The sequence below is a fragment of the Camellia sinensis genome, chromosome 12 (genome assembly GCF_055761805.1).
Source record: "Camellia sinensis isolate YWXY chromosome 12, ASM5576180v1, whole genome shotgun sequence".
NCBI lineage: Eukaryota > Viridiplantae > Streptophyta > Magnoliopsida > Ericales > Theaceae > Camellia > Camellia sinensis.
Genome location: NC_138972.1, coordinates 123625333 through 123653105, shown reverse-complemented (window position 1 = coordinate 123653105; position 27773 = coordinate 123625333). Strand labels below are relative to the sequence as shown.

General features: G+C 38.5%; 3 protein-coding genes across 5 annotated transcripts; 1 reads left to right on the top strand and 2 right to left on the bottom strand.

Moving 5' to 3' along the window:
* Window positions 1-329: 329 nt before the first annotated feature.
* LOC114286807 (L-cysteine desulfhydrase) lies at window positions 330-19574 on the top strand. 3 transcript variants are annotated; one of them, XM_028230016.2, is made up of 2 exons: window positions 330-1905; window positions 4132-4456. In XM_028230016.2, the coding sequence occupies exon 1, from the start codon at window positions 443-445 to the stop codon at window positions 1856-1858; it is 1416 nt and encodes a 471-aa protein (XP_028085817.2). In that variant the 5' UTR covers window positions 330-442; the 3' UTR covers window positions 1859-1905; window positions 4132-4456. The 3 variants fall into 3 exon arrangements, with proteins under 3 accessions (XP_028085817.2, XP_028085816.2, XP_082755916.1); XM_028230015.2 differs by having other exon boundaries at window positions 4128-4456; XM_082899790.1 differs by lacking the exon at window positions 4132-4456 and adding an exon at window positions 19128-19574 and having other exon boundaries at window positions 337-1905.
* On the bottom strand, window positions 4648-13077 carry LOC114286806 (ABC transporter B family member 11). The gene is made up of 13 exons (XM_028230013.2): window positions 12769-13077; window positions 10476-10870; window positions 10247-10301; window positions 9951-10126; window positions 9549-9770; window positions 9145-9383; window positions 8348-8873; window positions 7917-8190; window positions 6648-7528; window positions 6112-6378; window positions 5735-5998; window positions 5329-5622; window positions 4648-5207 (listed from the first exon to the last, which is right to left on the bottom strand). Exons 2-13 carry the CDS (start codon window positions 10815-10817, stop codon window positions 4854-4856), a joined length of 3894 nt encoding a protein of 1297 aa, XP_028085814.2. The 5' UTR covers window positions 10818-10870; window positions 12769-13077; the 3' UTR covers window positions 4648-4853.
* Window positions 19575-19704: 130 nt separating the features above from the next.
* Window positions 19705-27564, bottom strand: LOC114286805 (ABC transporter B family member 11-like). The gene is made up of 13 exons (XM_082899789.1): window positions 27232-27564; window positions 25488-25959; window positions 25258-25312; window positions 24962-25137; window positions 24560-24781; window positions 24153-24391; window positions 23350-23875; window positions 22919-23192; window positions 21650-22530; window positions 21114-21380; window positions 20737-21000; window positions 20331-20624; window positions 19705-20207 (listed from the first exon to the last, which is right to left on the bottom strand). The coding sequence occupies exons 2-13, from the start codon at window positions 25827-25829 to the stop codon at window positions 19854-19856; spliced, it is 3894 nt and encodes a 1297-aa protein (XP_082755915.1). The 5' UTR covers window positions 25830-25959; window positions 27232-27564; the 3' UTR covers window positions 19705-19853.
* Between the last annotated feature and the right edge of the window lie 209 nt (window positions 27565-27773).

Sequence of the window (27773 nt, the reverse complement as noted above, 5' to 3'; positions counted from 1 at the left end):
TATATTTGCATAAGAAATTAGGGGGTAATTTGTTATGAAATATAAACCTCATGGGACAAATTGTTATGAAAATACAAACCTCAGGGGGCAAGATGTAATTTCCGAAACCTCAGGAATATCTGTAATTTAGCCAAACCTCGAGGGGTGTATATGTAATTTTCCCTATAATAAATATGATCAATAATAAAATCATAATATTAATTAATATATTAATATATATATTAATTAATACATATAATATCACTATATTAATTAATATATTAATATATATATTAATTAATACATATAATATCACTGATTATAAATATTAAAAATTTCTTAAATTATGCACGGTTTAATACACTATTGAGAGCCACCACGCCATTAAATTCACCGCAGTTGGATCAAATCGAACACTCTGAAACCCTAAAAAGCACTAATCCCTACCCTACCCTCCCCTACCATGGATGATCCTCCCGACTGCGACAACACCACCACCACCACCACCAACGGCCAAGCTACTCACGACTGTGACACCACCAACAACAACCACGTCTCCAAGAAGCCCAAGCTCTCATCTTTCATAACCACCTCCGAAATCCAAACCGAGTTCGCTCACCACCAAACCGGCGTCGCCCGAATCAACAACGGCAGCTTCGGAAGCTGCCCTTCTTCCATCATCGCCGCCCAGCGACGGTGGCAGGTCAAATTCCTCCACCAACCCGACGCCTTCTTTTTCAATCACCTCCACAACGGCATCCTCCACTCCCGCACCGTAATCAAGAACCTCATCAATGCCGACCACCTCGACGAAGTCTCCATCGTCGACAACGCCACCACCGCCGCCGCCATCGTCCTCCGCCACATCGGTTGCGCCTTCGCCGAACGCCGATTCCAGAACGGCGACGCCGTCGTCATCCTCCACTGCGCCTTCCAGGCCGTCAAGAAATCTATTCAGGCCTACGTCACTCGCGCCGGTGGCTCCGTCATTGAAGTTCACCTTCCATTTCCTGTTCATTCTGACGAAGAAATCATCGAGGAGTTTCGTCGAGGTTTGGCTAGAGGTAAAGGCAATGGCGGTAGAACTAGAAAGGTTAGGTTAGCTATAATTGATCATATTACATCTATGCCTTCTGTGGTGCTTCCTGTTCGTGAATTGGTTCGGATTTGTAGGGAAGAAGGTGTGGATCATGTTTTCGTCGATGCTGCCCACGCAATTGGCAGTGTTCATGTCGATGTGAAAGAAATTGGGGCTGATTTTTATGTTAGTAATTTGCATAAATGGTTGTTCTGCCCACCTTCAGTGGCATTTTTGTATTGTAGAAAATCATCAGTATCCTCTGATTTGCACCATCCTGTGGTTTCACATCAATATGGGAATGGACTGGCTGCGGAGAGTGCGTGGATTGGGACAAGGGACTATAGCTCACAGCTTGTCGTTCCGGACGTTTTAGATTTCATTAATAGGTTTGAAGGTGGTATTGAAGGGATTGCCAAGAGGAATCATGATGCTGTTGTTGAAATGGGTGAATTGCTAGCCAAGGCTTGGGAAACTAGTCTCGGGTCACCTCCGGATATGTGTCCCAGTATGGCAATGGTTGGCTTGCCTGCTAGCTTAGGGATTTTTAGTGATGATGATGCCTTGAAGTTGAGAACCCATTTGCGGGATCATTTTCGAGTGGAAGTTCCAATACACTACCATCAGGCACCAAAAGATGGTGGCGATATTGGTGTTAGGCATGAAAATAGTTGTATAACGGGTTATGCTCGTATTTCTCATCAGGTTTACAACACAATTGATGATTATCTCAAGTTTAGGGAAGCAATTAGTCAGCTTGTGTCTGATGGATTCACTTGCAAGATGCTCTCCCAAAAATGAAAAGAGGAATGCATCATGTCTTAGGATCGAACTCTTTCCATAACAAGGTAATAATATCTGGGATAAATGCATTCCGTTCACTTCTATGCATATGGTTCTACGCTTTGCATGAGCAAGTTTGCCAAAGCCTTTAAAAGAATAACATGACCTCCTTACAATCAGAGACTCTCAAATCACACATATGAGTATGTAATATCATATTAAGATAATCGATGGGAAGTAGATTATATCATGACATATGCTCACATTCACATTTTGTTCAAATTGTGGTATTGTATTAGTATTGCCATTTGTTAAGTTGTCCCATTTATTTTGACACCTGTAAGCATAATTAAGGCTCTAACCCCTTGGTGATCAACCTTGGGGGAACAGCAAATCCATGGAACATTATCATATAAAACAGGAACATGATGTGTTGCTTAATTTAGAGTCCTCGAAATGAAATTGAGTATTACATTCTAACTTGTTACCAGTTTCTTTACACTTCCTTTATGCTTATTTGGTATAAAATCTTGCAGTGTTGCACAAAACAAATAGATGGTAGCCCACTTGACTTCTAGTTATCCTCTGCATATAATGGTTACTGCGTGGCACCCTTAGTTTTTTTTTTTTTTTTAGTGGGATCCATAGGTTTGCTGCTCTTAGACTTTGTTGAATGTCTTCACTTGTTTTCCTGCTTTGTGGTTCAGTTCAACAATTTTTTCTTTTTCTTCAATAGGTCATTCCTTTGTTGCATGTGTTGTCGTCTTAATTTTCATCCTTCTTGTTATCACCATGGTCGCCTCATCATCGTCATCCTCTCTCTCTCTCTCTCTCTCTCTCTCTCTCTCTCTCTCTCTCTCATTTCAATTTAAATTTAGCCCCAAGAGCTGCTGCTGCATGATAATAGTGGTTTAGAACATTTAGTGGCTCACACAAGGAACATGGAGGCTGACTGTTCTCAATTGTCTACGGATAGACCTTCCAACAAGAATTTATACCAGTACCTCCCCCCGTGAGACCAGTTGAGTGCACAGCAGTGCAACCTGGCTACCTTTTGCTTATCATAGTTTGTTGTTGTGCATATTCGTGGAGAAGTTCTCCCATTCTAAATGGTTGAGTGGTATTCCTAAATCATATATTTGCATCAACACCATATTTCTGTATGGTTTAAATTCTGTTAAGCTGTTTCTCTTCATTTGGAGTTATTAGTTATGAGACGTGACCGTATTTGAGAAATATGGGAGAAATTAGAAAGCATGAGAAACTGAGGATAATTAGTGACATTGTGGATGATGTTTTCAGATTGAGATTTTCTGGCTCCATGAGAATGGATGGTCATGTTCACCCATTAATGAATTGTTATTCTTCCATATCCGCTGGTGATCTCAGAATTCGGTAAATCTTGGTGGTTGATAAAATGCTGTAACTTGTTGGGAAAGGTTTCTGATGGAAGACAACCTAGGTGACACAAATACTCCATGAAGGAGCCATATTTATATTGCATCCACAAACTGACATTGATACTTCTCAGTTTAGTATCATCATGTAAAGGGCTTTAAGGAAGTATAGTGGGTTTAATTTCCCTTTGTGCCTATGTATTAATGAACCTATTAGGACCCTCACTGTTCAGATTTTAAGAACTTGGTATTCTTTTTTATTTTATTTATTTTATTTTTTTTTTCGATAAGTAAAAATCAATATTATTAGTGAAAAAAGCATCAAGACGATGCAAACAAACACAAATGACAAAAGTCAACAAAAAAACCAAAACCTAAACGAGAAGGGAATCTATAAAATCTACAAAAGAAAACAAATCCGGAGACACTCTTTCCGAAACCCAACTATACAAGATCACCAAAAGCCTATTGTTCATGCAAGCCACAAAATCATCCACCTCCTAAAAAATCCGCCGATTATGAAACGTATTCTTGTATTTTATCCTTTGTTACATTTCTGTTACAGTCATGCACATATCAAGGCGAGGAATTATCTTTCCATCCAACTGGAATTATCCTTGGTATCCTTAGCTGTTTGACTTAAATTCAATTGTCTATATGTGTGATACAAAAACCTTGCAGTTCACCCTTTTGACAACGTTTGATGTATACTCATGTGTTTTGCATGAGCCTCCCAGTACTCCAACTATGGTGCATATGTTATGATACTGAACACTTAAGTTTCAATCATGTCTTGGTAGTTGATCTTTGAAACGGTAGAATTGCTAAAACCGATCCTATTGAAGTATTTCCTCATCATGATTCATGACTACCTATTTGGTTCTTTCTAGGCAGCTGGATTGAAACATCTGGAGCCGTCTTCTGTAGATTGTCATGATCTGTTCTTCTACTTTGGGTGCCTGTAGCTTGTCCCAGTTCGCGTTGGAATTTCGGGCAACATGCTGAATAGTAAGTGGAGATGTTGTATGTACTCACTCGGGACGTGTAAAAGGTACCCTTATGGATCTCTAATGAGTAGAAGCTGACTTACTAATATGTTTGGCCCTGTTTTGATCTATCTTTTGTAGTTGCTTATGCAATAAGCCTATTGGCATTTGTATTCTTTGAGCAATTCAACTAGTTTCTACTAAATTCAAATTTACTTGCTCCTTTTTCTGTATGATTTGTTAGTTCTGAGGCATTGATTTCTTTGTGGAAGTTTGGCTGTTGGGCACATAGAAGATATAACCTTGTTTTGTTTTTGTGTTGATTGTAAAAATTGTTTTGCTGCTTATGAAATCTTGAGCAATTCTGATGTGTTGTGAAAGTACTTGTTATGTTGTCTGCTATGTAAAAACACTCGGGCACATGTAATAAATTGCACAATTAACATGTAAAAAAGTAGAAGAATTCATCCATGACCACAAGCTTATCGAGAAATTAATTTACACATTTTCTTTCAGCTCTTGTTATTCATCCTTTAGAAACAAATTCAGTACTCATACAAAGAGCTAAAGCTGTCTTAAAAAGAAAAAAGAAAAAACGGAAGGCAAAGAAAGACGGACACAAACAGACGTTTAGGATGGGGCGCTCATGTGAAGCGCAACCAAGGAGGCATAGGCACCATCTTTGATCTTAATCAGATTGTCATGCTTTCCCTTCTCTACGATAGTACCATTCTTAACCACTGCTATAACATCTGCATTCTTGATTGTGGACAATCTATGTGCCACCACCACCGTAGTCCTGTTCACCATGACTCTGTCCAATGCATCTTGAACCACTCTCTCTGACTCTGCATCTAGCGCACTTGTAGCCTCATCTAGCAGTAGTATTTTGGGACTTTTCACTATGGCACGAGCAATGGCCACCCGCTGCTTCTGTCCCCCTGACAGTTGCACTCCTCTCTCTCCTACTATGGTATCATACCCCTGCAATTTAATCCAAATAATAATAATAATAATAATAATAAATGCCCAAATGAATATACTAAATGCTAGCCAAAAATAACAACATATGATGAAAATTATTTATTCCATATGCTTATCTAACCTGTTGCAAACCGCTAATGAACTTGTGGGCATTTGCCAACTCTGACGCAGCTAAAATTTCAGCCTCCGTTGCATGTCCTTCCCTTCCATATGCAATGTTGGCACGTATTGTGTCGTTAAACAGGACTGGTTCTTGGCTAACCAGACCCATCTGCTGCCTCAGCCACTTCAATTGCAAACTCTGAATCTCAGTTCCATCCAGGGTAATATGACCTGAATCAGGATCGTAAAATCTCTGCAACAATGCAATCACTGTTGATTTCCCGCTTCCGCTTTCTCCCACCAGAGCTACCGTCTGGAAAATTGAGATTCACATACAATTCAATTTTTGTAGTTGAAAGATGAAACACACTAACTTATATGTTCGATGACAATACAAATAGTCAAAAGAAAAGGTAGAATTTTACCTTGCCACTATCAATAGTCAAACTAAGGTCACTGAAAATCTGAATATCTGGCCTAGTTGGATATTTGAAACTAATATGTCGAAGCTCAATTTCTCCCCTTACATTCTCTAAAGTCGTCCCGGATTCGTCACTGGGATCCATCTTTGATTTTCGGTCCAGCATGGAAAATACGGAAGCAGCTGCAGACTTGGCTTTAGTAGAATTGGGAGCTAAGGAACTTGATTGAGAAATTCCAACGGCTGCCAAGGTGAGAGCAAAGAAAACCTGCAAGAGAGAGGCGCAAATAATTGAATCAAAACTAGCATTTCTTGATGTTTAGCTTTTTGGATAAAAATTTATGGAATTGTCTTGTGTATATATAGTATATATATACTCACACGGAAAACATCTGAGAATGTTGTTTTGCCAGCCTCTGTTAGCCGTGCTCCAGCATAGAAACTAGTTGCATAGACCAAAAATAGCAAGGCAAATGACACTCCGAAACCCACCCCACTGATCAAACCTTGCCTTATCCCGTTCTTCAAAGGCCCTTCACATTTCTCTCTGTATAGTTCCATCACTTTCTCTTCCGCACAGAATGAAGCAACTGTTCTTATGCTTCCAACTGCATCATTCGCAACTTGGCTCGCGTCCTCATACATCACCTGCACCCATTTACCTCCAAATCTTAATAAAAATAATTATTAGGAAACAAAAACTCATAGGTTGTGTTTAAAATCGTGCATTTATGAAGTAAAGAAAAGGAAAAAGAAATGAAGTAGAAGCTAATTCTACTTTTCCCTCTTTTTCATTTTTGTCCCTCCACCAGTCTAAGATCCAAACACAAACATAATTTTTTCGTTCTTTCAAATCAGAATAAAATTGTGCAATGTTGCAACCATGAAATGTATGATGAAGTGTTTTGAAAGCAAACCTTTGCATCTGCACTGAACCCTTGCATGAACTTAAGTTGAACAAAACCACTCAATCCTAATAGAGGTAACAAAGCAAGGATAATTAGTGCAAGCTGCCAACTTGCTTGAAAAGCAATGACCAACCCTGCAACTGCTGATGCAGAATCTTGAACAACCTGAGCAAGTGCATCTCCAACTAATGCTCGCACACTAGCTGCATCTGCAGAGAGCCTTGATCCAATCACTCCACTTGAGTTCCTGGGTTCGTCAAACCAACTAACCTCCATGTGAACCACCTTCTCAAAGCACATTGATCTGATTCTTCTTATCAACTTACAACCAGCCACCGAAAAAAAGTATGTCCGTGCTGGAAATGCCAACAATGCTGCCACTCCTAGGACAACAAAGATGAGTGCCCAAAATTGTGTATGTTTCCTTAGTTCATGCGCTGGCTCAAAAAATGCTTTGATCACACTTGAAAGCAGTAGACCAAAAAATGGAAGTATACAGCCATTAATAATTGCAGCTATAGATCCTACTATCAGCACTGGAACCTCTGGCTTGTTGAGATAGGCAAGTCTGCGCAATGAGACTTTTGGAGGCTTTGCTGAAGGGTCTAGGTCAGAGGCTTCAGCTTCCATCAATGCAGTTTCAGGAACATTGAGTCCTGTAGGTAGACCAAATGCAGCTGAGAGGTGGCGGCTGCTATTCCCTACCCCAGATGATCCACGACTTATGGATCGTAACAATGACATGCGTTGACTTGATTGTCGTCCCCATTCACTCATAGATCCTGATTTGTCTTGGTCTGCAGCTTGTTCAGAATATTTGTTCACTTCTTGCAATCGTATAAGCTGAGAGAATGCTCCTTCTGGATCCTTGAGTAGTTCCGAGTGTGAGCCTGATTGATTAAAACATACAACACTAAACTCAGCATACATTCTTTATCATAACTATGGCTTATGTAATATATTCAAAAAAACAAATGAAGAAGAAGAATTTGGGATTCAGAACCTAAATAGCATCCTGGAAATTTCCAAACTTTGAGAATTGTCAGGAAAACCTCATGGATAAGGTAAAGAAATTAAATACATAGAACAAGAAGCATATGTTTTCATCATAATTATTCAAGGTTATTTGGGAATTTTTCTCGAAATTCAGAGAGTGAGGAGGAAGGAAGCATGAAAGAAGCAACATATGTTTTATCAAATAGGTATTTATGATGTTTGCTTTACTACTCATTAATTTGTAAAGTGATTAGCAAGGCCAAGGCTTTTCATAAGATATACCTTTTTCAACTATCTTTCCTCGTTGAATCACTGCAATCATGTCAGCATTCCTAACTGTGCTCAAACGATGGGCAACAATGACAGTTGTTCTGTTGACCATAATCCTGTCCAGTGCCTCTTGCACTACCCTCTCCGACTCTGCATCAAGTGCACTTGTTGCTTCATCCAAGAGTAGAATTCGTGGGTCTTTTAGAATTGCTCTGGCTATGGCAACTCTCTGCTTCTGTCCACCAGACAGTTGAGTTCCATGCTCACCCACCATGGTGTCCAGTCCCTAAATCGAAAATTTTAAGGCATGTGATGGTAAGATAAAAAGAATATTTAAAACACGAATGCATACATGCTCATGAAAGTAAGAATGGAATTAATATAAAAATTAAAGAGTAACAACAAAAAGGACAAATAATTAATAATCAAAGGTAAGGAAGAACCTGAGGCAGTTTATCGATGAATTTAGCAGCATTGGCTTGCTCAGCTGCTGATTTAATCTCTTCTGTAGATGCACCATCCTTCCCATAGGCAATATTGTCCTTGATGCTGCATGTAAACAGCACAGGCTCTTGGCTTACAAGACCAATTTTATTCCTAATCCACTTTAGCTGGAACTCTTTAAGATTAACACCATCTATAAGAACTTCACCGGCTTGTGGATCATAAAATCGCTCTATCAGACTGATCACTGTTGACTTTCCACTTCCACTTTGTCCAACTAAAGCCGCTGTTGTGCCACTAGGGATGGAAAGTGAGAATCCACTGAATATTTGCTCATCTGGTCTGGCTGGATAACTAAAATGAACATCCCTTAACTCTATATCACCACGAATGTCATCTAGTATTTTTCCACTGGTTTCAGATGCATCTATCACTGGCTTCCTTTTTATAGTTTCAAACATCTTGTATGCTGCAGCTTGACCTGCGGCAAATGCGCTCATGCAAGGAGATGCCTGCCCAAGAGACCTGAATTTGAAACAGCCATGTATATTTATATATTATACCAAAACCTTATAAATTACGAAATTTAGAAGTACATGATGATTTAGTTTCGTTTTTAGAGCTAATAAACTCAAGGGGTTTTAACTTTTAATTGGCTTTTACAGGGGTGTACAAATTACCATGGAAATAATATAACTAATTGTGTAGGTTGCAGATATATGTAGTTTAAGAAGCTAACAATTGGGGGGGGGGGGGGGGGGGGGGGGGGGGGGGGTTGCAAGTGGAGTGCACTCACATGGAACCAACCAAGACAGCTATAATTACATTAATCACTGAACCTCCGCTATAGCCCTTATCTAATATCATCTTTCCACCAAACCATACAGCCAAAGCATAAGTGCCGAACATGATAAACATAACTGATCCAAAACCCAATCCAGTAGCCAAGCCTTCTTGAATACCCGACTTATAAGCATCTAGAAGAGATTTGTTGTAATTAACCACAGCTTGCTTCTCCCCGGTAAATGATGCAACCTACACATAGGAAACATAAATTAATGTTGAACACATATATATACTCAAATCAAGAAATATAAGAAAATTAAATAGCAGTAGAATCTATCATAAAATAAAGACATGGTCGAAGTTTATCAATCCACAGCTGCTAGGCACGGTTTACTTGTGGATTAGTTTGCATACTGTTCTAATTGAGCCGATAGTCTGTTCAACTATAGTTGCTGCTTTAGCATAAGCATTTTGTCCGTAGGATGCCATTCTGGATATGACAAGGGCCATGGCTCCACCTGCTATTGCAAGCACAGGAAGAGGGGCCAACAGGACCAATGTAAGAAGCCACCCCTTCACGAATGCTATCACAAAGCCTCCCAAAAATGTTGACAGCAGCTGTATAAATTTCCCAACCTACACCATTCAATTCATCAAAACAAAATTAATTAAGATCATATATGTATAGGTAGATTAGCTTAGCTAGGGATATGACAAAGTGTAGTGTAGTGTAGAAACATAAATATTTATAATGATGATCTGCTTGTCTATGTTTGCTGTTTGGGAATAGATGGATGGATCGTGGATGGTACATACCTTCTCACCCATAGCGTCTTGAATGAGAACAGTGTCACCTGACATCCGCCCAACAACTTCTCCAGTATTCGTTTCCTTATCAAAGAAACCGATATCTTGTCTTAATATAGTTTTCAGATAAAGGCCCCTAATTCTTCCAGCTTGTCGCTCTCCCGTTACCATCCAGCAAGACACCTCTAACCACATCAAAAAAACAACACTACGATTGTTATATACTAATTCGAATTTATCGGTGTTAGCTAATCATTCAAAACTAATTAAATACAAGAAATTATAGCTAGGTTGGATCCACTTACGGAGGAATGCTGCCGCACCAGCCCCAATAGCCAAATAGACAAATTTCAGTGATACCTAAAACGTAACCAGGCAACTAATTAAATGATTTGTTATTTATTTTTTCATTCCAACTTATATATCAGAAGAAAAGAGAGAGAACTGGGATATTTCCAAAAATACAAAATGAAGAAAAATCCAGGGGACAAAAAAAAAACTAAGCTTATATAATCTTTGGGTGATTTATTTTACCTTAGAAACAACCTTAACGATATCATTGTTGGCTTGGTTTTGTCCAAAAGAATTAACCAATTCCCCAAAAATTACGGTCATAAGGGGCATGCTAATACCATTCCCAATGGCACCAATTGTACCCATTATCATCAAGACAACATCTAAGGGTTCTGCAAAAGTGAACAGCTTGTAAAATGGAACCGTTTTGGTGCCCTCCTTTTCCTTGGTCTTCTTCGTGCCATTTGTTCCAGAGCTACTTGTTCCCGCCTCTGTTTCAAGTGCTAGGCTTTTTGATGTTGTGGCCTCCGCCTGAGTCTCGTGCCTCTTCATATTACTGTCCATGCCATTCTCCTCGGCCATATTTACTCACCCAACTTCCAAGTCTGTTATTGTTTGTCTGCACGCACTTACCTCTGAATTTATATCCAAGATTAGCAAATTATGAGCTTATAGCTGGAAAAAGAAAATTAATGCTTGGGAGTACTAAAAAGGGAGCATTAAGGGGAGCACTAATGAGGTGGCTCCCCTTGATGTGATGGTTGTCTTTTTATTTTTCTTTTTCTTTTTTTTTTTTTTAAATATATGTTTCAGCTCATTAGAACTTTTTAATGGTGTGTTTTTTAGTCGTCTCAATCACTTATGGAAAAAGAAAGTCCAATCAGTGGACAGATAAATGTAGACAATAACAATAAATCTTAAAAAGAGTAGTAACATAACAACAACAATAGTTGGAAGGGAAATTAACTGGGTGGGTAATGGGCAGATCTTGAACCTATATATGGCAATCAGTAGCTAGCAATCAGTGCAAACAATTTATTTTGAACAAAATAAAATAAAAATACATTTATATGATTGACCAGGCAGGTCTGTTTCTGGTATTTATTTTTTAAACAACTAGGTTGAAAAAAAAAAAAAAAAAAAAAAACTGCTGCTCAAACCGAGTACGGTGATAGATTCTGTTATGTTCAAAGCTTGTGGGCATCAAGCATCAATCAGGCAATTAAAATGAATCACCTTAGGCCTGGTTTAGGATATAGTTTTTTTGCTAAAAAGGTCCAAAAAAACAGAAAAAAACAAAAAAGAAACTGACTAATACCAGTGTAAAAGACCAACATACCCTCACATTAAAGCCAAAAAACTACTAAAAAACAGTTAAACCCCAAACTGCGACTCAGTCATCTTCGGTTTCTAATTCGGTGAGAACATCATTTTCCAAGAAAGAAAACTCAGCCATTACAATTTGAGCGGAAGTGAGTGAGACCCCTCAACCCCCTGCCCCCATCACCCCCACACACATGTGGGGTTGGTGATTGGAAAAAAAAATAAAAAAAAACTGGGCTAATCAAAGGCCAGTGGAGTCGTGGAGGTGACCCCCAGTGGGAGTCCGGATCTTTTTCCTAATTTGAGCAAGAGTTATGCCGGGGATGATGAAGAAAATATCATTAAAGATTTTTTATCTTTAGATCGCATATAATAAAACACTACAACCTAATTAAAGGATAAAAAAATCTTTATGATGTATTTTATGAATTTTTTTTTTTTATGATCCCTAATATTTTTTTTTTGAGTAAAAACAAATTTCTTGATGGATTGAAATCAAGCAAATTCACTATCATTTCCTTTTTTTTCCAACCTGATTAACATATACAACCACCACCCAAGGGGGGAACAGAGATGAAAAATCAATAAAAGCCCAAAACAAAATACTGATCTATATATATACCACCCAATAATAAATAAATTTTAAAAAAAAAGGCAAATTACATATACTTCTCTCGAGATTTAGCTAAATTACAGGTAGCTGAGGTTTCAAAAATTACAGATACCTGATATTTATATTTTCATAACAATTTGTCCCCTAATTTGTTATGCAAATAGTAACTTCAGTGATCTGTAATTTCTCAAACCTCAAGTATCTTAATTTTGCTAAACCTCGAGGGGTACATGTAATTTGCCCTAAAAAAAAATACTGATCAAGAGAAAAAGCAAACAATGGATTAATAATCTAAAACAAAAAATCTGGTGGAGATTATGAGTTAGGAGTAGAGATCAAACAGTTGGTTCAAACAACAAAGAGTGGTCAGTTGAACTTGTAAAAATCAAAACAATAAGGGATAATCAAGTATGATGACTGGTTTCATTTTGATGAATCAAAAGAGGACTAGTGCTAATCAAGGATGTGTATATGTGTATGTGGGGAATCATAAATTTAAGGAATGAGATTTATTTGTCAGTCCAAAATCATCATTTGCAATCACTTTTTTATCATTCAAAACCATAACAACCACTCTTTATATCCAATTTTACTTACCTCGTAACAACTAACAGCCCTTCTTCTTCTTCTTCTTCTTCTTCTTCTTTCTTGTTTTGGGGAGTTGGGGATATCAGGGTCTGGGATTTCTCTGTTCTGCAAATATTTATAGACCCAACTCACTTTAAAGGACGTGTTCACTCGATTGGTGTGCTGGGTTTTGAGTTGAGTTTGAGTTTTATTATTTTCCTTGAAGGCCACGACTTTCTACATTTCTGAGCTGACCTCAAATGAACGAACCTACGCAGTTCTACTACCACCACCAGCCAGCCATCTTCTCGATATCTAAGTGTGTTGGTGATTGGAGTGGATTTTTATATAGATTTTTTTAGTTATAGGTTATTGTTTGAGAAATTTTTTGTTGTGTCTAAAAAAATAATTGAATTTTTTTATGATTAAATATGATATTTGTAAAAAAAAAAGTAAAATGATTATGAAATTGAATGTGATATTTTATTTGTATTCATTTTTTTTGATTTTATAAAATTTTTCTCTAATATTAAAAAAAAATCAAAAAAAAATCTCAAACCCAACTTGTGAACGCGTCCATTTACCAACGTTTTGTCAAACCCTTCGTGAAATCCACCTACTTTTATTTTTTATTATTTTTTTAAGGAAACTCCAATTATATTAATTAATTGTTGAGTAATTTCAATTCAAACTACCATCTAATATTTCCTTGACAAATGACTAATCTTATAGCACAAATCATCCTTTGTCCTTTTATTTTCTAACGTTAACATTGTCTCATTCGGTAAATTTTTCACTATGTCATTTGTTGCAGCCACACAGACTAAAATAATTACCTACTTACAAAAGTTAAAAAAATTCCTTTTTGCAATTAATTTTTTATATTTTATTTTTTTAAAAGTTAAATTTTATTGATAAACAGAAACAAATACATCAACAATGATAATTCCAAATTCTAAAATAGATTACAACCAAGGTTCAGTGTTTCAAACTTGAACACTCGAAGACTCAACAATCATAGCCTGTAACATACTGTGACCATCACCCAACAACTATAACCACAACATACTGCAGGCACCAACCAACAACCATACCTGCAACATACTGCCCACCAACAACAAAGACAAACCCAAATCTCCATGGAAGAGAGAGAAAAGCCTCCACAGTGGAGGGAAAAAATAATAAAACAAAATACAAAAACACTAAAAAAAATATTTTAAAAAAATTAGATTTGCACAACTGGCAGCGTAGGATCGGCAAACAACTCTGGCATTGGCCTCAGATATACAATCCACTGAAACGGTGGAAGTCTGAATGGTAGAAAACCTCAGATTGAAAGGCAAAAGACCAGATCGGAGAAAAAAGTAGGAGATGGCTTCTCTCTAGTCCACATATTGTTGGGCTCGTGGAGCCCACCACGGGTCACTTTTCGATCATCTGAACCGTTTAATGTGTAGAACTCGTCGAGTACTTTATGTTTGCAAAAAATTACGTTGATCGGATATCATTAGCCCCTTGATCGGAACACATTTTTATCAATGATAAATATGATTTTAAAAATAAATCATTAACAAAAATGTGATCCGATCAAGGGGCTACCAATATCGGATCAACGTTATTTTTTTCAAGCATAAAGTACTAGATAAGTTCTACACATTAAAATGTTTGGATTATCGAAACGAGATCCATGATAGACCCCACAGGCCCAACAGTATGCTCCAGAGAAGCCTCTCTCCAAAAAATAAATCATCAAACAATTTTGTTGTTGTCCTGCATGTTTGTTTGTTTATTATTATTTTTTAATTTTTTTCAATGGCACAATAAACTTTATAAACATAATTATTATTATTTGTGGGAACATATTTTTTGGCTAGCAACATGCGGCCAAGGTGGCACCGAAGTGCCAGCCAAGGTGCCACGTGTCCTTAACTTGACGCCGAGGAGCTAGGCTTCTACAGGGACCAGGTTAGTATTGGCTACAAAAGAGAGGCACCCCCGTGGGTCTAAGGTACCCTTTTTGTATTCTGAATAGTGAGTTAAGCACATTTGCTATCTTTGAGAGATAACTGACTTGATCGTCGGAGTGCCATTGGGTGGACGAACCACCGCCGGAGTTCTCTAGTGTTCTCTAGTTGAGTACCTGTTTGGCAGTGTAGTCAGAAAACAGCACACACAATTTGGCGCTGTTTGTGAGAACGAAAGGAGAATAGATGGCCAATGACGAACAAAAAGAAAAGGTTGGGGACGACATCCCTACTAGGAGTGGTAAGCACATTGACCCTAATGTAGAGGAGGATAACTGCAACAAGGAAACTTGGGATCGGAATCCCGAAGAGAAAGACGTCGGCCAGGAGGGCGACGTACCAAAGAAATCAAACCGAGGCGGGTACTATAATGAGGATGACCTCCAGGTATGGAAAAATAGGTGCCCGTGGAGGGACGGCGAGATGAAGAAGATGGCAAACAAATTGGCAGACCTACAATCGGTCATCAATTTCATGATGCAGAACAACGTCATACAGCCACCGTTTCCGTTACAAGACACACCGATTCCAATGGCCAAAAAAGATGCCCAGAAAGGAGGGAAAAAAGATGCCCAGAAAGAGGGGCAAAAAGCAATTCCTGCAGTCCCCCAGCACACCAGGACCAAGGAACACTCTCACTGGCCTTCAAGAGAGGTCGAGCGAGGAGAGTCAATGAAAGGAGATTCTAGAAGGACGCATCATACCAAAGAAGTTGATCCCAAAGAACATCGGCATGTTCAAGGGAAGGAACTTTGTTTCGATGCAACTAACGGAGAGAGGTCCAAGAGGACTCACAATGACACTGGAAGTAGCGTACCGAAAAGGCTGAAATCTAGAGATAGCAGAGCTCCTGGATGAACCAAGGAGGATTTGAGGGATTACTTCTAGAGGAAGCGACAAGATGCCGAGATAACCTCTCCGGTCAAGCCGAGAACACCGAGAATTGGACAAATTTGAAGCTCCGAAGAGGTTTAATATGCCGAGATTCTAGATATATGATGATAAGTCGGACCCTAACTTTCATGTCGGCTTGTACTTGAACTTAATGGCATTATACACCGGGAACGAGCCGTTGCTTTGCAAGGTGTTTCCCTCATCCTTTGGGGAAATTCCATTAGACTGGTTTCACAAATTGCCGAAAGGAATTGTGAAAAGCTGGGAAGGCCTAGCTGAGATGTTCATGGCTAGGTTTGTAACAAACAAACTATAGCCGTTGAGGGTAGACTCCCTAATAGCTCTGAGAATTAGAGAAGATGAAAGCCTTAGGGCCTATGCCAAAAGGTATTATGAGGTGTTCAACCGAATACCAGGATGTAACCAAGAGATAGCGGTCGTGTCTTTTAAGAACGGCCTGAAAGATGATTGTCTGCTTCGAAAATCACTGGCAAAGACACTACCAAAAAGCATAGAATAACTTATGGCCAGGATAGAGAAGTATGTGAGAGCCGATAAGGACACGCCAGGAACAAAGGCGTCGAAACAAGAGAAGAGAAACGGCTCGCCAAAGTGAAGCCGAGGTAATAGTGGATACAATAAGTAAGAAACAGGATTGAGGGCTACATAGACAGTCACAACCGTATTCCGAATTCCGGTCTACAAAGTCTTAGAAAGAATCCGAAATCAGCCCTATTATAGAGCACCAAAGAAGCTTCCTAGTGAATTTATGAGAAGAAGTCTAGAGAAACACTGTGCCTACCACAACGAGAATGGACATCTAACTCAAGGGTGCAGAGCCCTAACTCTTAAATAACCCTGTCTTACCAGGTCTTCCAGATGTGCCTTTAGGGCTCTGGAAGACCTGGTAAGACAGGGTTATTTAAGAGAACAGGTAGATGAGACCAGGACGAGGGAAGAGCAAGTACCTCACGCACCAGCAGAACCACCCTCGCCAGTACCACAACCACAAGCAGAAGGACCTTGAGTGATCAATGTAATTCACTCAAAGGTGAATGAAAACGAGATACAGGGGGAAACTCAGAAGGTAAAACACCTACAACATGTGTATCAAGTCCAACAGAAGAAACCTAGGGCAGACGAGTGCCAAGGACCAGTGGTGTCCTTTACTGAAGATGACCAAGAGATAGTGCAGCATCCACACAACGATGCCTTGGTAATATCTCTCCAGGTTGGAGAGTGTCAGGTAAAGCAAATTCTGATCGACCAGTGCAGCTCTTGTGACATCATGTATGTCAGGTGTTACAAGGAGCTTGGCCTTCACCAAGATGATCTGGAACAATCCAATAGTTCAATGGTCGGGTTCAATGAAACGCCGACGTGGCCATTGGGAATAGTAAGTTTAGAGGTGCAGGCTGGCACCAAAAAGGTAACAACTGAGTTCACAGTAATTGACACTCCTTCCCCTTACAATGCTATCCTGGGAAGACCATGGCTGCATGCAATGGGGGTTGTTCCCTCAACATTGCACCAGCTGTTGGGATTCTCAACAGAGCATGGAATTGAAGAGGTCAGAGGGGATCAAGTGCAGGAAAAGAATTGCTCCATGGAAGCAATGAAATCCACCTGCAACATACGAGAAGCAGAAGCAGCAGAGATTGAAGATGAGGACATGGAGGTCCTTGAGGATGTCGGCAAAGAACTAGCCGAGAAAAGTGAGGAAGCCCTGAAGAAGATCTTGGTCCAGCAAGGGCATGAAGAATGCTTCTTCCTTCTCGGCTCAGGCTTGGCTGAGGTGGAAGAAAAGGAACTAGATGGTAGCTCACTTGACTTCTAGTTATCCTCTCCATATAATGGTACTGCGTGGCACCCTTATTTTTTTTTTTTTTTTTTTGTTTGGTGGGATCCATAAGGTTTGTTGCTCTTAGACTTTGTTGAATGTCTTCACGTATTTTCCTGCTTTGTGGTTCAGTTCAACAATTTTTGCTTTTTCTTCCATAGGTCATTCCTTTGTTGCATGTGTTGTTGTCTTAATTGTCATCCTTTTTGTTATCACCATGGTCACCTCATCATCGTCATCCTCTCTCTCTCTCTCTCTCTCATTTCAATTTAAATTTAGCCCAAGAGCTGCCGCTACATGATAATAGTGGTTCAGAACATTTAGCGGCTCACACAAGGAACATGGAGGTTGACTGTTCTCAATTGTCTACGGATAGACCTTCCAACAAGAATTTATACCATTACCTCCCCCCGTGAGACCAGTTGAGTGCACAGCAGTACAACCTGGCTACCTTTTGCTTATCATAGTTTGTTGTTGTGCATATTCGTGGAGAAGTTCTCCCATTTTAAATGGTTGAGTGATATTCCTAAATCATATATTTGCATCGACACCATATTTTTGTATGGTTTAAATTCTATTATGATGTTTCTCTTCATTTGGAGTTATTTGTTATGTGACGTGACCATATTTGAGAAGTATGGGAGAAATGAGAAAGCATGAGAAACTGAGGATAATTAGTGACATTGTGGATGATGTTTTCAGATTGAGATTTTCTGGCTCCATGAGAATGGATGGTCATGTTCACCCATTAATGAATTGTTATTCTTCCATATCCGCTGGTGATCTCAGAATTCGGTAAATCTTGGTGGTTGATAAAATGCTGTAACTTGTTGGGAAAGGTTTCTGATGGAAGACAAAACCTAGGTGACACAAATACTCCATGAAGGAGCCATATTTATATTGCATCCACAAACTGACATTGATACTTCTCAGTTTAGTATCATCTTGTAAAGGGCTTTAAGGTTGTATAGTGGGTTTAATTTTAAGAACTTGGTATTCCTTAACTTTTTTTTCTTTTTTTTTCGATAAGTGAAAATCAATATTATTAGTGAAAAAAGCATCAAGACGATGCAAACAAATACAAATGGCAAGAGTCAACAGAAAAACCAAAACCTAAACGAGAAGGGAATCTATAAAATCTACAAAAGAAAACAAATCCGGAGGCACTCTTTCCGAAACCCAACTATACAAGATCACCAAAAGCCTATTGTTCATGCAAGCCACAAAATCATCCACCCCCTGAAAAATCCGCCCATTATGAAAAGTATTCTTGTATTTTATCCTTTGTTACATTTCTGTTACAGTCATGTATGTATCAAGTCAAGGAATTATCTTTCCATCCAACTGGAATTATCCTTGGTATCCTTAGCTGTTTGACTTAAATTCAATTGTCTATGCATGATGCAAAAACCTTGCAGTTCACCCTTTTGACACTGTTTGATGTTTACTCATGTGTTTTGCATGAGCCTCCCAGTACTCCAACTATGGTGCATATGTTATGATACTGAACACTTAAGTTTCAATCATGTCTTGGTAGTTGATCTTTGAAACGGTAGAAATGCTAAAACCGATCCTATTGAAGTATTTCCTCATCATGATTCATGACTACCTATTTGGTTCTTTCTAGGAAGCTGGATTGAAACATCTGGAGCTGTCTTCTGTAGATTGTCATGATCTGTTCTTCTCCTACTTTGGGTGCCTGTAGCTTGTCCCAGTTCGCGTTGGAATTTCAGGCAACCTGCTGAATAGCAAGTGGAGATGTTGTATGTACTCACTCGGGACGTGTAAAAGGTACCCTTATGGATCTCTAACGAGCAGAAGCTGACTTACTAATATGTTTGGCCCTGTTTTGATCTATCTTTTGTAGTTGTTTATGCAATAAGCCTATTGGCATTTGTATTCTTTGAGCAATTCAACTAGTTTCTACTAAATTCAAATTTACTTGCTCCTTTTTCTGTATGATTTGTTAGTTCTGAGGCATTGATTTCTTTGTGGAAGTTTGGCTGTTGGGCACATAGAAGATATAACCTTGTTTTATTTTTGTGTTGATTGTAAAAATTGTTATGCTGCTTATGAAATCTTGAGCAATTCTGATGTGTTGTGAAAGTACTAGTTATGCTGTCTGCTACATAAAATGACTCGGGCACATATAATAAATTGCACAATTAACATTTAAAAAAGTAGAAGAATTCATCCATGACCACAAGCTTGTCAGGAAATTAATTCACACATTTTCTTTCGGCTCTTGTTATTCATCCTTTAGAAACAAATTCAGTACTCATACAAAAAGCTAAAGTTTTGTCTTAAAAAGAAAAAAGAAAAACAGAAGGCAAAGAAAGACGGACACAAACAGACGTTTAGGATGGAGCGCTCATATGAAGCGCAACCAAGGAGGCATAGACACCATCTTTGATCTTAATCAGACTGTCATGCTTTCCCTTCTCTACGATAGTACCATTCTTAACCACTGCTATTACATCTGCATTCTTGATTGTGGACAATCTATGTGCCACCACCACCGTAGTCCTGTTCACCATGACTCTGTCCAATGCATCTTGAACCACTCTCTCTGACTCTGCATCTAGCGCACTTGTAGCCTCATCTAGCAGTAGTATTTTGGGACTTTTCGCTATGGCACGAGCAATGGCCACCCGCTGCTTCTGTCCCCCTGACAGTTGCACTCCTCTCTCTCCTACTATGGTATCATAACCCTGCAATTTAATCCAAAATTTTTTTAAAAAATTTAAAAAAAAAAACCCCAAATGAATATACTAAATGCTAGCCAATAATAACAACATATGATGAAAATCATTTATTCCTTATGCTTATCTAACCTGTTGCAAACCGCTAATGAACTTGTGGGCATTTGCCAACTCTGATGCAGCTAAAATTTCAGCCTCCGTTGCATGTCCTTCCTTTCCGTATGCAATGTTGGCACGTATTGTGTCGTTAAACAGGACTGGTTCTTGGCTAACCAGGCCCATCTGCTGCCTCAGCCACTTCAATTGCAAACTCTGAATCTCAGTTCCATCCAAGGTAATATGACCTGAATCAGGATCATAAAATCTCTGCAACAATGCAATCACTGTTGATTTCCCACTTCCGCTTTCTCCCACCAGAGCTACCGTCTGGAAAATTGAGATTCACATACAATTCAATTTTTGTAGTTGAAAGATGAAACACACTAACTTGTATGTTCGTTGACAATACAAATAGTCAAAAGAAAAGATAGAATTTTACCTTGCCACTATGAATAGTCAAACTAAGGTCATTGAAAATCTGAATATCTGGCCTAGTTGGATATTTGAAACTAATATGTCGAAGCTCAATTTCTCCCCTTACATTCTCTAAAGTCGTCCCGGATTCGTCACTGGGGTCTATCTTTGATTTTCGGTCCAGCATGCCAAATACGGAAGCAGCTGCAGACTTGGCTTTAGTAGAATCGGGAGCTAAGGAACTTGATTGAGAAATTCCAACGGCTGCCATGGTGAGAGCAAAGAAAACCTGCGAGAGAGAGGCGCAAATAATTGAATCAAAACTAGCATTTCTTGATGTTTAGCTTTTTGGATAAAAATTTATGGAATTGTCTTGTGTATATATAGTATGTATATACTCACACGGAAAACATCTGAGAATGTTGTTTTGCCAGCCTCTGTTAGCCGTGCTCCAGCATAGAAACTAGTTGCATAGACCAAAAATAGCAAGGCAAATGACACTCCGAAACCCACCCCACTAATCAAACCTTGCCTTATCCCGTTCTTCAAAGGCCCTTCACATTTCTTTCTGTATAGTTCCATCACTTTCTCTTCCGCACAGAATGAAGCAACTGTTCTTATGCTTCCAACTGCATCATTCGCAACTTGGCTCGCATCCTCATACATCACCTGCACCCATTTACCTCCAAATCTTAATAAAAATAATTATTAGGAAACAAAAACTCATAGGTTGTGTTTAAAATTGTGCATTTATGAAGTAAAGAAAAGGAAAAAGAAATGAAGTAGAAGCTAATTCTACTTTTCCCTCTTTTTCATTTTTGTCCCTCCACCAGTCTGAGATCCAAACACAAACATAATTTTTTCCTTCTTTCAAATCAGAATAAAATTGTGGAATGTTGCAACCATGAAATGTATGATGAAGTGTTTTGAAAGCAAACCTTTGCATCTGCACTGAACCCTTGCATGAACTTCACTTGAACAAAACCACTCAATCCTAATAGAGGTAACAAGGCAAGGACAATTAGTGCAAGCTGCCAACTTGCTTGAAAAGCAATGACCAACCCTGCAACTGCTGATGCGGAGTCTTGAACAACCTGAGCAAGTGCATCTCCTACTAATGCTCGCACACTAGCTGCATCTGCAGAGAGCCTTGATCCAATCGCTCCACTTGAGTTCCTGGGCTCATCAAACCAACTAACCTCCATGTAAACCACCTTCTCAAAGCACATTGATCTGATTCTTCTAATCAACTTACAACCAGCCACCGAAAAAAAGTATGTCCGTGTTGGAAATGCCAACAATGCTGCCACTCCTAGGACAACAAAGATGAGTGCCCAAAATTGTGTATGTTTCCTTAGTTCATGCGCTGGCTCAAAAAATGATTTGATCACACTTGAAAGCAGTAGACCAAAAACTGGAAGTATACAGCCATTAATAATTGCAGCTATAGATCCTACTATCAGCACTGGAACCTCTGGCTTGTTGAGATAGGCAAGTCTGCGCAACGAGACTTTTGGAGGCTTTGCTGAAGGTTCTAGGTCAGAGGCTTCAGCTTCTGTCAATGCAGTTTCAGGAACATTGAGTCCTGCAGGTAGACCAAATGAAGCTGAGAGGTGGCGGTTGCTATTTCCTACCCCAGATGATCCACGACTTATGGATCGTAACAATGACATGCGTTGACTTGATTGTCGTCTCCATTCACTCATAGATCCTGATTTGTCTTGGTCTGCAGCTTGTTCAGAATATTTGTTCACTTCTTGCAACCGTATAAGCTGAGAGAATGCTCCTTCTGGATCCTTGAGTAGTTCCGAGTGTGAGCCTGATCAATTAAAACATACAACACTAAACTCAACATACATTCTTTATCATAACTATGGCTTGTGTAATATATTCAAATAAAAAAATGAAGAAGAAGAATTTGGGATTCAGAACCTAAATAGCATACTGGAAATTTCCGAACTTTGAGAATTGTCAGGAAAACCTCATGGATAAGGTAAAGAAATTAAATACATAGAACAAGAAGCATATGTTTTCATCATAGTTATTCAAGGTTATTTGGGAATTTTTCTCGAAATTCAGAGAGTGAGGACGAAGGAAGCATGAAAGAAGCCACGTATGTTTTATCAAATAGGTATTTATGTTGTTTGCTTTACTACTCATTAATTTGTAAAGTAATTAGCAAGGCCAAGGCTTTTCATAAGATATACCTTTTTCAACTATCTTTCCTCGTTGAATCACTGCAATCATGTCAGCATTCCTAACTGTGCTCAAACGATGGGCAACAACAACAGTTGTTCTATTGACCATAATCCTGTCCAGTGCCTCTTGCACTACCCTCTCCGACTCTGCATCAAGTGCACTTGTTGCTTCATCCAAGAGTAGAATTCGTGGATCTTTTAGAATTGCTCTGGCTATGGCAACTCTCTGCTTCTGTCCACCAGACAGTTGAGTTCCATGCTCACCCACCATGGTGTCCAGTCCCTAAATCGAAAATTTTAAGGCATGTGATGGTAAGATAAAAATAATATTTAAAACATGAATGCTTGCATGCTCATGAAAGTAAGAATGGAATTAATATAAAAATTAAAGAGTAACAACAAAAAGGACAAATAATTAATAATCAAAGGTAAGGAAGAACCTGAGGCAGTTTATCGATGAATTTAGCAGCATTGGCTTGCTCAGCTGCTGCTTTAATCTCTTCTATAGTTGCACCGTCCTTCCCATAGGCAATATTGTCCTTGATGCTGCATGTAAACAGCACAGGCTCTTGGCTTACAAGACCGATTTTATTCCTAATCCACTTTAGCTGGAACTCTTTAAGATTAACACCATCTATTAGAACTTCACCGGCATGTGGATCATAAAATCGCTCTATCAGACTGATTACTGTTGACTTTCCACTTCCACTTTGTCCAACTAAAGCCGCTGTTGTGCCACTAGGGATGGAAAGTGAGAATCCACTGAATATTTGCTCATCTGGTCTGGCTGGATAACTAAAATGAACATCCCTTAACTCTATATCACCACGAATGTCGTCTAGTTTTTTTCCACTGGTTTCAGATGCATCTATCTCTGGCTTCCTTTTTATAGTTTCAAACATCTTGTATGCTGCAGCTTGACCTGCGGCAAATGCGCTCATGCAAGGAGATGCCTGCCCAAGAGACCTGAATTTGAATAGCCATGTATATTTATATATTATACCAAAACCTTATAAATGAAGAATTTTAGAAGTACATGATGATTTAGTTTCGTTTTAGAGTTAATAAACTCAAGGTGTTTTAACTTTTAATTGGCTTTTACAGGGGTGTACAAATTACCATGGAAATAATATAACTAATTGTGTAGGATGCAGATACACATAGTTTAAGAAGCTAACAATTGGGGGGGGGGGGGGGGGGGGGGGGGGGCGAAATGTAAGGTTTAAAAGTGGCGTGCACTCACATGGAACCAACCAAGACAGATATAATTACATTAATCACTGAACCTCCGCTATATCCCTTATCTACTATCATCTTTCCACCAAACCATACAGCCAAAGCATAAGTGCCGAATGTGATAAACATAACTGATCCAAAACCCAATCCGGTAGCCAAGCCTTCTTGAATACCCGACTTATAAGCATCTAGAAGAGATTTGTTGTAATTAACCACAGCTTGCTTCTCCCCGGTAAATGATGCAACCTATACATAGGAAACATAGATTAATGTTGAACATATATATATATGCTCAAATCCAGAAATATAAGAAAATTAAATAGCAGTAGAATCTATCATAAAATAAAGACATGGTCGAAGTTTATCAATCCACAGCTGCTAGGCATGGATTTACTTGTGGATTAGTTTGCATACTGTTCTAATTGAGCCGATAGTCTGTTCAACTATAGTTGCTGCTTTAGCATAAGCATTTTGTCCGTTGGATGCCATTCTGGATATGACAAGGGCCATGGCTCCACCTGCTATTACAAGCAGAGGAAGAGGGGCCAACAGGACCAGTGTAAGAAGCCACCCCTTCACGAATGCTATCACAAAGCCTCCTAAAAATGTTGACAGCAGCTGTATAAATTTCCCAACCTACACCATTCAATTCATCAAAGCAAAATTAGTTAAGATCATATATGTATAGGTAGATTAGCTTAGCTAGGGATATGACAATGTGTAGTGTAGTGTAGAAACATAAATATTTATAATGATGATCTGCTTGTCTATGTTTGTTGTTTGGGGATAGATGGATGGATCGTGGATGGTACATACCTTCTCACCCATAGCGTCTTGAATGAGAACAGTGTCACCTGACATCCGCCCAACAACTTCTCCAGTATTCGTTTCCTTATCAAAGAAACCGATATCTTGTCTTAATATAGTTTTCAGATAAAGGCCCCTTATTCTTCCAGCTTGTCGCTCTCCCGTTACCATCCAGCAAGACACCTCTAACCACATCAAAAAAACAACACTACGATTGTTATATACTAATTCGAATTTATCGGTGTTAGCTAATCATTCAAAACTAATTAAATACAAAAAATTATAGCTAGGTTGGATCCACTTACGGAGGAATGCTGCTGCACCAGCCCCAATAGCCAAATAGACAAATTTCAGTGATACCTAAAACGTAATCAGGCAACTAATTAAATGATTTTTTATTTATTTTTTCATTCCAACATATATATCAGAAGAAAAGAGAGAGAACTGGGATATTTCCAAAAATACAAAATGAAGAAAAATCCAGGGGACAAAAAAAAAAATTAAGCTTATATAATCTTTGGGTGATTTATTTTACCTTAGAAACAACCTTAACAATATCATTGTTGGCTTGGTTTTGTCCAAAAGAATTAACCAATTCCCCAAAAATTACAGTCATAAGGGGCATGCTAATACCATTCCCAATGGCACCAATTGTACCCATTATCATCAAGACAACATCTAAGGGTTCTGCAAAAGTGAACAGCTTGTAAAATGGAACCGTTTTGGTGCTCTCCTTTTCCTTGGTCTTCTTCGTGTCATTTGTTCCAGAGCTACTTGTTCCCGCCTCTGTTTCAAGTGCTAGGCTTTTTGATGTGGTGGCCCCCGCCTGAGTCTCGTGCCTATTCATATTACTGTCCATGCCATTCTCCTCGGCCATATTTTTTACTTACCCAACTTCCAAGTCTGTTATCCTTTGTCTGCACGCACTTAGCCTCTGAATTTCTACAACTTCAGTCGCAGCCAGAATATTGTTTGATATCAAAGATAAGCAAATTATGAGCTTATAGCTGGAAAAAGAAAGTCCAATCAGTGGGCAGATAAATGTAGACAATAACAATAAATCTTAAAAAGAGTAGTAACATAACAACAACAATAGTTGAAAAGGAAATTAACTGGTTGGGTAATGTGCAGATCTTGAACCTATGTATGGCAATCGGTAGCTAGCAATCAGTGCACACATTTTATTTTGACCAAAATAAAATAAAAATACATTTATATGATTGGCCAGGCAGGTCTGTTTCTGGTATTCATTTTTTAAACAACTAGGTTGAAAAAAAAAAAAAAAAAAACCTGCTGCTCAAACCGAGTACGGTGATAGATTCTGTTATGTCCAAAGCTTGTGGGCATCATGCATCATCAGGCATCACCTTAGGCCTGGTTTAGGATATAGTTTTTTTTGCTAAAAAGGTTAAAAAAAAAAGAGAAAAGAAAAAAAAGAACTGACTAATACCAGCGTAAAAGACCAACATACCCTCACATTAAAGCCAAAAAACTTCTAAAAATAGTTAAACCCCAAACTGCGACTCAGTCATCTTCGGTTTCTAATTCGGTGAGAACATCATTTTCCAAGAAAGAAAACTCAGCCATTATAATTTGAGTAAGAGGAATGGCAGGGATGATGAAGAAAATATCATGAAAATTATATTTTTTATTTTTGAATTGCATATATAATAAAATATTACAAACTAATTAAAGGATAAAAAAATATTTTATAATTTTTTTTTATGATCCCTAATATTATTCTTTGATTAAAAACAAATTTCTTGATGGATTAAAATCAAGAAAATTCACTATCATTTCCTTTTTTTCCAACTTGATTAGACAAATACAACCACCACCCAGGGGGGAACAGAGATGGAAAAATCAATAAAAGCCCAAAACAAAATACTGATCTATATATATACCACCCAATAAAAAATAAACTTTAAAAAAAAATACTGATCAAGAGAAAAAGCAAACAATGGATTAATAATCTAAAACAAAAAATCTGATGGAGATTATGAGTTAGGAGTAGAGATCAAACAGTTGGTTCATACAACAAAGAGTGGTCAGTTGAACTTGTAAAAATCAAAACAATAAGGGATAATCAAGTATGATGACAGGTTTCATTTTGATGAATCAATAGAGGACTAGTGCTAATCAAGTATGTGTATATGTGTATGTGGGGGATCAGAAATTTAAGGAATGAGGTTCATTTGTCAGTCCAAAATCATCATTTGCAATCACTTTTTTATCATTCAAAACCATAACAACAACTCTTTATATCCAATTTTACTTACCACGTAACAACCAACAGCCCTTCTTCTTCTTCTTCTTCTTCTTCTTCTTCTTCTTTCTTGTTTTGGGGAGTTGGGGATATCAGGGTCTGGGATTTCTCTGTTGTGCAAATATTTATAGACCCAACTCACTTTAAAGCACGTGTTCGCTCGATTGGTGTGCTGGGTTTTGAGCTGAGTTTTATTATTTTCCTTGATGGCCACGACTATTCTACATTTCTGAGCTGACCTGAAATGAACGAACCTACGCAGCTCCACTACCACCACCAGCCAGCCATCTTCTCGATGTGTGAACGCGTCCATTACGTTTTGTCAAACCCTTCGTGAAATCCACCTACTTTTTATTTTTTTAAGGAGACTCGAATTATATTAACAACAATGCTAGGTAGTTCAAAATTTTGTGCCTCAAATGGCTCAAATCACTCAAAACGACGTCGTTTTGATTGTAAATGAGTGTAAAACAACGTCGTTTTGACAGATTTGAGCCATTTGAGCCACAAAAATTTGAGCTACCAAACATTTTCCTTATATTAATTAATTGTTTA

Bases quoted from the DNA above. Each gene is read 5' to 3' on its own strand.
- LOC114286807 (XM_082899790.1), top strand. From the start codon at position 443: ATGGATGATCCTCCCGACTGCGACAACACCACCACCACCACCACCAAC.
- LOC114286806 (XM_028230013.2), bottom strand. From the start codon at position 10,817: ATGGCCGAGGAGAATGGCATGGACAGTAATATGAAGAGGCACGAGACT. The intron at 10,127-10,246 runs GTAAGTGGATCC...TGATGTGGTTAG, and splicing joins TGGTGCGGCAGCATTCCTCC to AGGTGTCTTGCTGGATGGTA. The intron at 9,384-9,548 runs GTATGCAAACTA...TCCTATGTGTAG, and splicing joins CTATCGGCTCAATTAGAACA to GTTGCATCATTTACCGGGGA.
- LOC114286805 (XM_082899789.1), bottom strand. From the start codon at position 25,829: ATGGCCGAGGAGAATGGCATGGACAGTAATATGAATAGGCACGAGACT. The intron at 23,876-24,152 runs GTGAGTGCACGC...ATTCAAATTCAG, and splicing joins TCTGTCTTGGTTGGTTCCAT to GTCTCTTGGGCAGGCATCTC. The intron at 21,381-21,649 runs GTTTGCTTTCAA...AAATGGGTGCAG, and splicing joins GGTTCAGTGCAGATGCAAAG to GTGATGTATGAGGATGCGAG.